The sequence below is a fragment of the Pomacea canaliculata genome, linkage group LG13, assembly GCF_003073045.1.
Source record: "Pomacea canaliculata isolate SZHN2017 linkage group LG13, ASM307304v1, whole genome shotgun sequence".
NCBI lineage: Eukaryota > Metazoa > Mollusca > Gastropoda > Architaenioglossa > Ampullariidae > Pomacea > Pomacea canaliculata.
This window is the reverse complement of record NC_037602.1, coordinates 11569387-11582122: the sequence shown is the minus strand read 5'-3', so window position 1 is coordinate 11582122 and position 12736 is coordinate 11569387. Positions and strand designations below refer to the sequence as shown.

Below are 12736 nucleotides of genomic sequence, written 5' to 3'. Positions count from 1 at the left end.
AAAGGTTCTACCTGCTTGATATCTACTCCGGCAGCTTGAAGATGAGGTGCTACTCGGAGTGAAAGAGGCTTTTGCTCCTTGGTACGAATGGCATACAGGCAGCACGCTGAGGTCTGAAGACAGCACGATACGCAGGATTCCCAGGATGGATTTTAAGCGACAGGCATACGATAGCATGAGTTTCAAACGACGGAGAGAAAGTGGAGGCTCACCAGCTTCTGCGTACAAACTTTGTACAGGAGTGGTGCGAAAGGCACCCAGACAGATGCGGAGCCCTTGATGATGAATTGGATCAAGAATTTTAAGGTAGGACTCTCGAGCAGAGCCATAGATAATGGATCCGTAGTCTAGCTTTGAGCGGATCAGGGCACGGTAGAGACGTAGCAGAACCGTGCGATCCGCTCCCAGCTGACATGGCCAACTACTCTAAGAATGTCCAAGGCTTTCTGACAAGATAGGCGTAGAGATTTGATATGAGGTAGAAAAGACAGTTTACGGTCAAAGATGACCCAAGAAATTTAACCTCTTGGACCACCTTGAGTATCGTGCCTTTGACAGTGATAACAGGGTTTGGAAACATACCTCTCAGTTTGCAAAAGTGGATGCATACTGACTTCGTAGGAGAGAAATTGAAGCCGTTTTCTGTCACCCACTTTTGTACTGCATTTACACACAGCTGAAGCCGGCGTTCGAGGCATGGAAGGGAGCGGCCTCGTATGCAGATAGCAAAGTCATCTACATACAAAGAGGCCTCTAAACCTGGACAGACTGATTTCAAGATTGAGTCGATTTTGATGTTGAAAAGAGTTGGAGAAAGAATGCTGCCCTGAGGGACGCCCATTTCCTGTTCCTGAGGATCAGACAGTATAGACCCTACTCTGACTTGAAAATGGCGGTTTGAAAGAAAATTCTCAATGAAGAGTGGCATACGACCCCGGAAGCCCAGGGCATGGAGGTCTAACAGAATACCCCGCTTCCAGGTAGTATCGTATGCCTTCTCTAAATCAAAAAACACCCCTAGAACATGTTCTTTGCCGACAAAAGCGTCCCTGACAAAGGTTTCAAAACGGACCAAATGGTCCAGGGTGCTGCGGCGTTTTCTGAATCCACACTGCAGGTTGGAGAGAAGACTCTGAGATTCGAGGTACCAGGTAAGGCGAGCATTTACCATACGTTCTAGAGTTTTACACAGACAACTAGTGAGAGCGATAGGGCGGTAAGAATTTGGATCAGAGGTATCCTTACCAGGTTTTGGAATGGGTATAACTACTGCCTCTCTCCACGAGGGGGGAAAACAGCCGGATACCCAAATAAAGTTGAAGATATCTAGAAGGAGAAGGAGAGAAGACTGTGGGAGATGTTTTAGTAGCTGATAGGAAATATTGTCAGGACCCGGTGCAGAATCCTTGCTCTTTTGAAGGGCCTGTTGTAGTTCAGAAAGAGAAAAAGGTAGGTTGTACTTTTCGGAGTTGTCTGAAGAAAAGTCACAACCCGAAGATTCTTGTACAGATTTTACGCGTTGAAAATCTGAAGAGTAGTGTGAAGAGGAAGAATTATGAGCAAAGGTGGATGCTAAGGAATTTGCGACATCCTGTACCTCTGTGAGAATAGAGTCTCCAACCCGCAGATGGCTTATTGACTCAGCCTGAAATCTTCCCTTTATCTTCCTTATGGCCGCCCACACCGCTTGAGAAGTGGTACGGGAGGATAATGAGGACACAAATCTCTGCCACGCAAGTTTCCTTGCCTGTTTAAAAATATAACGGGTATGAGCTCGGGTACGTTTAAAATTTATTACATTTTCAGGAGTGGGTTGACGGAAGGCAAGACGCTGGGCTTTTTTCCGCGCGCGCTGAGCTACCCTACACTCCTCTGAAAACCAAGGCACCCTTGGTCGGTTATTATGGTGCCTTAGTACCGGAATCGTTTCTGATGCAATTTTATTTAAACTTGTAGTGAAAACTTTAGCAGGGTGTAACATCGGGTCTTTTCTAATGTCTTCAATCTCAAAATTAAAAAACGGGTTTCTGGTAAGGTGGGTGGAGCAGAGGGTCTGAAATTCAAGCCAGTCTGCCTTAGTTAAATTCCACCCACCTTTGTGAAGGTTATCGTCCCGCTCCAGACCATTTGTAAAATGTAAACAAGGGGAAAATGATCGCTGCCACACAGGTCATCATGTACAGCCCAGTTAAAATCTAATAAAAGTGCTGGGCTGACCACTGACAAATCAATAGCTGACTCTGTGCTGTTGTGTGGACGGCAAAAGGTGTTTGAACCGTCATTCAGAATACAGAGATCATTTTCCATAAAAAATGATCCCAACAACTCTCCTCTGGTGTCAGTCGAGGCCCCGCCCCACATGGGGTGGTGTCCATTAAAGTCACCCAAAAGAAGGACGGGAGTAGGAAGTTGGGTTAAAAGACTCTCAAGGTCCTGTCGGGATATCCGAGCTGATGGAGGTAGATAAAGACTGCATATAGTGATAGTTTTGCCCAGAGAAACTCGGGCAGCAACAGCTTGAAGATTAGTATTGAGTGGAACCTGGCTATATAAAAGGTTTGAACGAATAAAAAGAGCAGTCCCTCCTGAAGGTACGTCATTTGGAGAGTCTTGACGTAGAACTCGATAGCCTTTGAAGGAAAAAGAGTTTGTATGAAGAAGATGAGTCTCTTGCAGAGCTATTACATCAAGAGAAAAGCGAGATGTTAGGCATCGAGTTCTTCAAAGTTTGCTCGGATTCCTCGACAGTTCCATTGAAGGATTATAGACATGTGTTATCTGTGAGGAAGGGACGTAGATCGCCCCATAGTAACTGAAGGAGAAGATCCAGGAGAGGGCAGGGACGGCGGGAAGGAGAAGGCGACATTAAGCGTCGCTCATCCATATCCATCCCCTGCTCGCCAAGTGGAGTGAAGCGATTAAGAACTGGTATAGGTGCTGCTGTGGTCCCGGGTGTAGTGGATTTTTCAGGTGATTTTGTTTTGTTTTGGTATTCTTGTCTGTCTGTGGTGTGATATTCTTGTTTTTTGGTTGTTTTGAATTGCGCGTTTGCTGTCTGGCGGTGTTTCTGGTTGGTGAGGTGGAAGGCTTTGACTGTGATGCTTTGTGTAGCTTGGGATGCTTGAGTTTTCTGTGTTGACTGGGCGCCACCACAACTTGCAGGAGGAGGAGGGGGAGGAGGCGGCATAGATTGAGTTATAGGAACAGGCCTTCTGAGGAGACCCAAGTCATGTCAGTCTGTATGGACACAGAGTGGAAGGTCGCTTTATGACTGCTGCTGAATAAGATATGGAATTCGAAGTAGATGGTGTTCCTGAGGAGCCACCCACTACGCGACGGCGAGCCTCAGCGTACGATACGCCTGATTCCGCACGTACGTGTTGAATGGCTGCCTCTTCCTTCCACTCGGCAGTCTTTAGATGATGCGACGTGTGCTCCATCACAGTTTGCACATTTTGCGCTTGAAGAGCAATCAGCTGCCGCATGGCCGGTACCGCCGCAGCGAAAGCAGCGGGCCTGGGACCTGCAGAAGCTTGCCCCATGACCATAACGCTGGCAGTTGAAACAGCGCAAGGGAGATGGAATGAAGATTGAAACTTTTACCCGTAAGTACCCGACTTCAATGAAGTCGGGTATTTTGGGTAGACAGAAGGTTAGAAATAAGGTGTTTGTGGGAATAGATTTCCCGTCCTCTTTAGTGTGACTCGTTGTACTGCTGAGACCCCTGAGATGCCAATTCTGACCTGATATCAGTCTCAGTCATCCCAGCAAGGTCCGGGCAACGAATGACCCCTTTCGAAGAGTTGAGGGATCGATGTGATGTAACTTTTATGGGGCGATCGACGAACTGTTTACCGTCCCATCGGCGTAGGGCTTCAGAAGCTTTTTTATTTGCGCACTGAACAAGGAATTGTCCAGAGCGCAAACGTCTTACAGTAGAAAAATTGTTGGAAATGTTTTTAAAACCTTTCGCTATGGCAAAAGGTGATAGAGACGAGAGAGGTCGGTCCTGCTCTGCGCCTTCTACCACCAAAAAACGGGGCCAGGCCCCCTCAATACTTTCTCTTACTTCCTCTTCACTATCAGAGGAATCATCTTCACGTATGCGTTTCCCCAGGTTAGATAATTTTTTGGCCATGATAAAAAGATTAACGTTTCGTTCCTTGTGCTCCCCACCCACCACGGAGTCCAACTAGGGGATGCGACCGAGCGGTACCACTTGGGTATTTCCAGCAGGGTCACACCAGGGCTACACAAGGAATATACTCTGGCCTTCCAGAAGCAAGACCAGATTGACCCGGCCGCAGCCTTCTAGCAAAGCTAGGGCAATTCACGACCAGCCGCTTGATTGGTGTGGGCCACACCAACCCCCCGTCTAGGGGAAGTCCGGGCCAAAGAGGTGTGTTGGTATGATGAGCCGTAACCCATCAGGGACCTCAACCTCCAGGATCCCATTCTCCCCCGACACGGGTCGCCCTGCACGGCAAACGCAGGGGACCTAAAGAAGGCCGCAGACAGGAAATGATGTTCGAAGAAAGATGTAATGGGAGAAGGAAAAACAGAAGAAGGACCGGTGAAGTCAGAAGAAAGGAAAGGTAAAACGGTAGTATATGAGGGAGATGTTTACTTTGAAAAAGAATAGAGATGAAAGGGCCAATGAAGCAAGAAAAAGAAAAGCCTGAGGAAAAGGGGTGGGCCAGCTTTGTCACCCAGCCAGAGAAAGGCTGGGTGTTCGCCCCCGGCACTAGAAGCCGGGCCCTTGGGGGCACCTATCCTAACACAGTAGCTTACATAATTATCAATAAACATAAGTACAGTAAAATATTGTGCAGTACACTACGCTTTGTTATCACTGTCGCTTTCATGGGAGCTATAATGTTCAAGGATGCGATCTTTATCCTTGATAATCGTAGCGACAGTCGAGTGACTGAGTCCTAATGACCTGCCAGTTTCCCCCTTCTCAGATTGCCTTATGACTTTCCCCGCAAGTGGAATGAGGATCACGTACAGTTCGACTTATGACGCTAAACCTCGCAAGTCGGAATGAGCGTTGTTTACAGCGTCGTAACCACGAAACGACGTAACTCGAGACCGTCGTAACCCGAGGACTACCTGTATCTCAAAACCCTCTTGTTTCTTCAGCATATACGTTACTGACTAACATTCAGGAACAAAGTGGCATTTGCATGTGACAGAATACTATGTAGGCAAAGAGAAGTCAGCTCTACACAAAAAGCAAATTGATCCATTGTCTTATCAATAGTGAATACTTTGAGAACATATGAACTCGAATTCTTCACTATGTTTTCCCATCCATTCAATAAAGATACTACAGTTTCCACATCTGCGCTTGGGCTCGAAAGCTTTGGTATTTTCCTGGAAACTTGTATCAGCCATGCAATGGTCAGCTATAATGCCACTGAGATCATTTTTATTTGATTTCTTAAGATTTGTGTTTCTACTTATGATTTTATGTTCGAGGCATTAATACCATAAATGAAAGAAGTTTTTTTGGCGTGATTTGTGTCCCCAATTGGGTAGGTCTTTAATGCATGGTTCATTCTCTGTTCTGCTCACTTACTTCTTTTTTTTGCAGAAAACACCGTTCGGCTTCCAGGTTCTCCTTCTCACGCTGCAGGGCAGTGCGCTCCCTTGCTTTGGTAGCTTCCCACTCCTGACGCTCTCGTGAAAATTTTTCCTGTTCACAACCCTTTATTGCTAATACCAACATCACAATCCCTTATTAATACTATCAACACTGCAACTCTTTAATAATAATAACATCAAAACCCTTTATTAACACTACCAATATCGAAGCCCTTGATTAATGCTGCCATCATCAAAGCCTTTTATTTAAACCATTTCTTTTTAAATAATAATGCTACAAACATAACTTTCCTCATAAGTTTAGAGGAGAAGGCCACTAGATTATGTCTACAGCCAATGACTGGAAATTTCCCCTTTCCTTTCACCCACCCTGCAATGGTGGCAATGTGATTTACCAGGTAGAGCAAATGATTGAGGAAGGATGGATTGAGATTTACTTCCACTGCCCATCATGTTCTACCCTCAACATGATGAACCCCTTAGAGTTCCCTACCCCCATGGTTACTAGGTTATAGGACATTATGTTTAATTTATTCTTGATGGGTCACTATTCTGACTACCACTTTTATCTTTAGCAATCTGTCGCTACATTTTCCATGGCAACAGCAAAAAACAAATGATAATTACCAATGACATGTCTGTAAAGGGTAGCAACTGCCAACTCTTTCAATCGGTAAAAAAAGAACCGTGGATACATCCTACCCCCACCACTCACCATCACTTTTCACATTAAAAATAGTAGAGAGTTCACGAACTTGGGCTAACTGCACTATTCTGAATCATATTTTACAAGTTGGAGATGGGGTTCCCCCTTCCTGTTTGTAGATAATATTCATGATCTGTCATTTATGACTAGTGGAGTGCCTTTTTTGCCGTACTTAATGTGACCAAAAACAAGTTTTGTCCTTATAAGTCTAAGTTTATAAAGGAAAAAAAATCCACTTCTGAAACTAAGTAGACTGCTAAAAATAAAAAATACAGATAATGTGAACATGTTTATTAATGTAAAACTCAGTCTATTCTTGATTTTTTTGCTGCATTGGTATGTACACACTAAATCCTCCTGGATCTGAGACATGGTGTGTGACAAACACCATCACCAACAAGATTCAGACATTCATCAACAGATGTCTGTGCCACATCCTCAACTAATAGCAGGACTAATGACAATTTCAGCATAGACATAACAAGTCACATGCTTCTACAAATCTTGCGACTGGTCAACCTAATTAGGATGAGAGTTGTTTGAAGTCTTCAACTACTGTTTTTACAAGTATCAAGAAACATCTTATAATCTGACCCATAATTTTTTATGCAACTTAACAACCTCCTAGTTTGTTTTTTCTGAAGAAAATCTTTTCTCAGACTCCAAAAGTTGCTGGAGAGCACCCTTACCTGTAAGTTTCGAAGTTCTTCAAGCTGATCATACCCATATCCTGTTTGACGTCGTCCACGCATGTCTGCAGACAGCTTTCTGATCTCTTCCTTTGCTTCTACCAGTTCTGCACGCAGACATTCCACTGTGGTGCACTGTTTAACTGTCAGGTTCTGGCATTCAAAACAAAATACCCAAGTTACTCCAGTGTCAGGACTGATGTTTCATACAGTTTTCATGCTTATTTACTTTCAGGCAAGTCACTTTACTTTGACTTTGAATTTTTAGCAAACCTCAGAAATGAATTTTGTTTTTTAAAACATGAACATTTTATAAGTCAAAATATTTTCTTTGATAGCAATGATCTACAGCTCCATCACATGATTATGGATAAAAGCCTCTATCTTCATATCACATACCTCTGCCATAAATCACCTCTAAATTTTATTTATAAATACATGACTCACCATGAGGTTATTAAGGTAGTGCTCCAACTGGACTACAGACATCATCTGTTCTGAAGATAGTGGCTGAACCAGAGAGGACATGGAAGAAGCAGATAGCTCACCTATGGAACCATGGTAGCTATTCCGATCAGGTAAATGAGAAGTCCACTCAGAATGTGGCTGACCTTCCCATCCTTGTGGTGAGCTCGAGAAGTGAGCAGCTGGAGACAGTGATGAGTGCACCGAGTCCTGTAATAAAACAAAGTGCCAGACCACTGGAATATTTCCTACAGAATCCTGCAATGGCATACAATGTCAGTCCAATGTCATATTTTCTATAAATTCTTGTAATGACTGAAATCACCAGTCCAGTGCCATAGTTCCTATACAATCCTGTAGAATCATCTATTGCCACATTTGATCTTGCGAAGGCTTCAAGGAGGACAGTGATTGGAATAAAGATTGTTGTGCCTGTGTTCGTTCATTATGTTCGTCCAGATCTGACAGAGGGGCTCCTAAGAGGATATTTAACAAAGATACTGTAATGCTAGACTTTTGTGGAAAATTATAATTTTACTATATCTTAATGTAAAAATATATATATATATCAGTTAATCATTTTGTTTGCTGAAGAGATTTTTCTATTATATTTATTTTCTATCTCAGATTTTATTGGTATTTTTATCTCACCCAAAATTAATTATAGAGTTTTATGTGATGTTTGTGTTTTATTCATGCCAACAACTAAGGCTAATCATTGCAAATGATAGTCACATTTCTGAAATGCTGAAAAACAATATGAACAAACAAAAAAAATGGCAATATAAAAGGGTAACTAGTAACTCAAAAAATAAGTTGTGGATCCCAGCATTTAAACAAAATACGGATTTAAATTAAAACCTTAAATATCATATCTTTCACCATCTTTAAAAATGAACCAAAAGAGTGGAGTGGAGTTCAGAAAAACAATGAGCTAGCTGTAAAAAAACTGCTGGAAATACTCTGGATATGGAGCAAGTAATTAAAACATGTAAAACAGTAGACTGTATTGGACACCAAGGACAAAATGGTGGGGGTTCACCTTATTAAGGTGGGAATATGCAGCATAAGTGTATTCCATCCTAAGTCTACTAAGCACTACCTCCTCCCATCAAAGAGAACAACCAGAAGGAGAGCAGTCAGAACAATGGGAAAGATGGCATGTAACTTATTCTGGTCCAGAGTGTCTCCATGGTGCTGCCACAGAGACTGAACATAGGTCATAAGGATGCAGCTGGATAACACCACAGACTGCAATTAACCACAAGATAAACAAGCGACCTTCGCTGCCTGGTCTGCTTGAATATTGTCTGAGATGCCAGCATGCCCAGGGACCCAAATGAAGACACTGTTCTCATTGCAGCAAAATTCTGCCCATGACAAGAACGGAGAGGTGTGTAATGCTATCCATCAGGCCAGGGTGAAATGTAAGACTAAAATGGAGTCTCAGTTTGGTACAGGGAACATCTGAGCAGCTTGGCAGGGTCTCAAGACTATAACCAATGTTAGCCAAAATCTTCAGCCCAGGCACTAGGTCTGAAACAATTACAAAGTTCTCCAAAGATCAGTATTGTGCAAGATGGCATGAAGTTCCACAAAAAAGACAGAGCGACCATCCATGAGATGGCCTGAAGATGCCTGTCGTGTCTGGCAGAACAGATCTGCTGCTGCAGTTACAGGTCCATCATGTGGAATATTTGAGCTGTCCATAAAGATAGAACAGAAGATAGGATAATCTAGAAAGAATTTCATGGAAATTTTGGAGCTAAATAAGGTCACTAATGTTGCCTTTCTTAAATGTAAGGTCAAAATGAATCTCGGGAACAGGAAGAGTCCAAGGAGGAGCTGGCAGGAGAGGGAGAGGCTGATGTTTATTGAAAAATGCCTCTAACTGGATCACTAGATAGCCTTACATCCTGACACTCACCATGGTCACTGAGATGGGCAGCTTCTTGTCCTCAGAAATGGTGTCCATAGACTCTAAAGACTGGGTGCTTGTAGGGTAACCTTCATAATCACCTATCTGTGTAAAGCGCTTCTTGTTCACACCACCTGCTACATGCATAAATAACAAATCAAAAACATACTTGTTTACTCCCCGCCCTACATGCATCAATGTTAAAGCCTAAATAAAATGTAAATTATCAGAAAACATTATTCCATATAAGTACTGCAGCCACTACAAACTGCACATAATAATATTGAAACATCAGAGCATATCCCTACATATTGTTTCAATTAACTCTTTTCATGCTCAGAAACCACAAAATACATGTCAGGAAGCTATCTTAACATTAAACAGATCTGAAAACAAGATTAAAAACTCTATGATATAGATAAATTGCATACAGAAGTGAGGTACCATCATGGAATCAGACCATCTTTGACCCCTGATTCACCATGCTTCTGACTTGATACATTTGGCCTATACAAGAGTTCGTCATGTCTAATTTGCCATTAAGTACATTTCTAAAGGAGTAGCTTAAAGGACCATCCCCCATAGTAAAACATACTTACACTCATGGGCAGCATCAAAACCAGCAAATGTTTCAGCTCGTTTGGGAACAGGCATGTTGACAAATGAGGTGCTGACATGCTCACCAACACTGCTGGCACTGCGACTCAGAGCTATGCCAGAACCTTGTAGTATGGTGGTGAGATTAGAGACTGCACATACACACAAATTATAACATATGTAGTATGCTAACTGCACATGATGCAGAGAGCCCTATGGTGGTTAGATGTGTGAACATAAACAAGATTCATTTTACAAACTTTCTGCACATTCTGAAAATTTTTATAGTCTGATTTTTACAAAAATTTTAAGAAAAAACTTAAAATTTTCTTTCCATGCAATAAATAAAGCTGTCTACAACAGTTTTTCTTTTTTGTGAACAAAACTGTTATCATCCAGAAACTCAGCTGCACCCCTAACACCTACCAACCTCCTCATCTCGCATCTCCTGTACAAAAGACTAAAAAATCAAGGTGTTCGCAAAGTTAAAATTAACCTCACCTTCCCGCATAGCAGCTCGTACCATTTCCACAGACCTGCTGTTGACAGCTTCCCGCATCTCCACCTGATCTTGATCATGCTGTATGTACACACTAATATATATAGTTTGCATCTTCTCCTTCAGCTATACATCCATTGTACAAGTTAATATGTATAATTTATGTTTCTCTACAAATGTATGCCACTTGACAAAAATTGGTATCTGGCTAGCTCTCCCATCTGCCCAGTGAGATCATTCCTCCTACCTTTAAATTGTGGGTGAGGCATGACTATACTTTAGCTGCAAGACATCTGCTGAAGAATGCCATGTTGCAGCTGGCACACTAGTAAATTTTTCAGTGTTACTAATTTTTTTTTTATATGGAAACTACTGCAAAGAAAATTACCGAAGCATTTATATGAATAAAAAAGTTGAATTATTTCTCTACTAGATTTCTTGGTTTATATTTAAGGAAAAGCTTTCTCGGTTTTTTTCCCAAAAGCAATTGATTTGTGGTTAAGTGATTGAAACATCCAGAATGTATGCTGTTTCATGTGTTTCCTGAAAGTTAAGTGTGACAAAGTTATCAGATTTGCTACATATCTTGAATTTCCTTTGGTGGCAGTAACTGGAATTTTTAATTGTGATGCTACTTCAGAAACATATTATAGATTTTCTAAAAGAAATAAACATGCTATTGCTTAAAGATACAAACAGTTGAAGGTTTGAACCTAAAAACTCACTTTAAATATATCTTTTGTGATGTATAATTGAGTTTGTTTTGTATTTTGGGTTTTTTAAAAGTGGTCAAATGTGTGACCTGTAAGACATTTTGCCTGAATAAGAGGTGTTCCTCTGAGTTATTTAAAAAAAAAAAAAAGAAAAAAAGGAGGGAAAAGGTGTATGGTAGACTTACTGCTAAGCTGTCCTCCTCTGACACCGACATTTCCATGAGTTCACGTATCAGCTGGTTTTTTTCATCACAGTACTTTTTGATAACATCGTCTTTCTGGTGAAGTTGAGCTGTACAAAGACCAACACTAGACAATTTGCCACCACTGAAATACATGTCTCCTTATGTATCTCCAAGTTCCATGTAAACCTAAATTCTTTTGGGGTTTTCTTTTTATTTTTAGCATGATACAAGCATCTTGTATTAAAAAAAATTATAAAAAACATTTCATGCATCATTCAACTTTTGCCTTCTGTAAGCTTATTTTGGAAGGTATCATTTGTATCAGAGAATTGATGTACAGTGTTAGGAGGCCATACTGTCAGAAAATCCTAAAATAGAATTTACTTTAAAGCAGACAATTACATATTGCAAAAACATGTTAACATCTATCTGAAGGTTTGAAAAAGAGAAACCTAATATTTCTTCATTTCCACTTCTTTCTTGAATGTGTTAACACTTCTTAATTAGAATAAGAGTGATGTTACTTTGTCTAACCACCTTGAACTGACGGCTCCCCATGTTCTTCTGGTTCTTGCTGTTTTTGCCATTTTTGGTACCTACTGAGTGTTTTTTTATGTATTGCCTGCCACTGTTCTAAGCTAATTTTCTATGTTTGCATAAAGCTGTTTCTTTTCTGAGTGGCAAATGACCTCAAACTCTTTATCTTCACCTATCATTCTCTCTCTCCACTGGCTGCCAGTCGTAGGCCATATTTTCTACTTTGACTTACTCTGCCGTTTCTGGCACTGATCCTCAGTACCTCTCCAAACTCACTCCAATCTATTTGTCTGCATGACCTTTTCGCTCATCTTCTGACGCCAAGCTTCTTAGAGTCTCACCTGACATATGGACAGAGGTCTTTCTCCTACCTAGCCCCATTAACTTGGAACTGATTACCCGTCTGCCTTTGTCACTCCGATTCTCTTTAAGACACATTTTTTCCAAACTCCGCCTTCACTGCAACGCTGTCCTGACCACAAGCGTGTGTAACGTGTGTCTGTAATTTATTTTGTGTATGAGTGCATATTGTAGAAGTAAGCCCATCTGTTATATGTGAATATGGGTGCATGATTGTTAATGATTTAGTCTATGTATGATTTATATAAAGCGATTTGAGCAAATCTTTGAAAAGGAACTAAATCCTTATTATTATTATTATCATTATCTTGACTCCGATTGTTTGTTTGTTGGATTGATTCTCTCCACTTCCTTGCAGCTTTTAATGCTTTCTATGCTTACTACATTTTCTGCTGCTTTAGATTCTGGACTTAAGAGACAAAAAGTATAAACCAGCTCTCTGATTTCTTTTGTATAATCC

General features: G+C 41.4%; 1 protein-coding gene across 6 annotated transcripts in view; it reads right to left on the bottom strand.

Moving 5' to 3' along the window:
• The window catches only part of LOC112554130 (A-kinase anchor protein 13-like), a 69838-nt gene that overhangs the window by 9870 nt on the left and 47232 nt on the right, over positions 1-12736 (bottom strand). For 5 of the 6 annotated variants that reach the window (XM_025221740.1, XM_025221743.1, XM_025221741.1 and 2 more), the window contains 7 exons: positions 11380-11486; positions 10484-10562; positions 9985-10134; positions 9395-9522; positions 7450-7677; positions 7003-7155; positions 5582-5698 (listed from right to left, as the gene is read on the bottom strand). In XM_025221740.1, the coding sequence (XP_025077525.1) occupies positions 5582-5698; positions 7003-7155; positions 7450-7677; positions 9395-9522; positions 9985-10134; positions 10484-10562; positions 11380-11486 (962 nt within the window). The remainder of the gene's footprint in view (positions 1-5581; positions 5699-7002; positions 7156-7449; positions 7678-9394; positions 9523-9984; positions 10135-10483; positions 10563-11379; positions 11487-12736) is intronic. The other variant, XM_025221742.1, reaches the window with a different exon arrangement.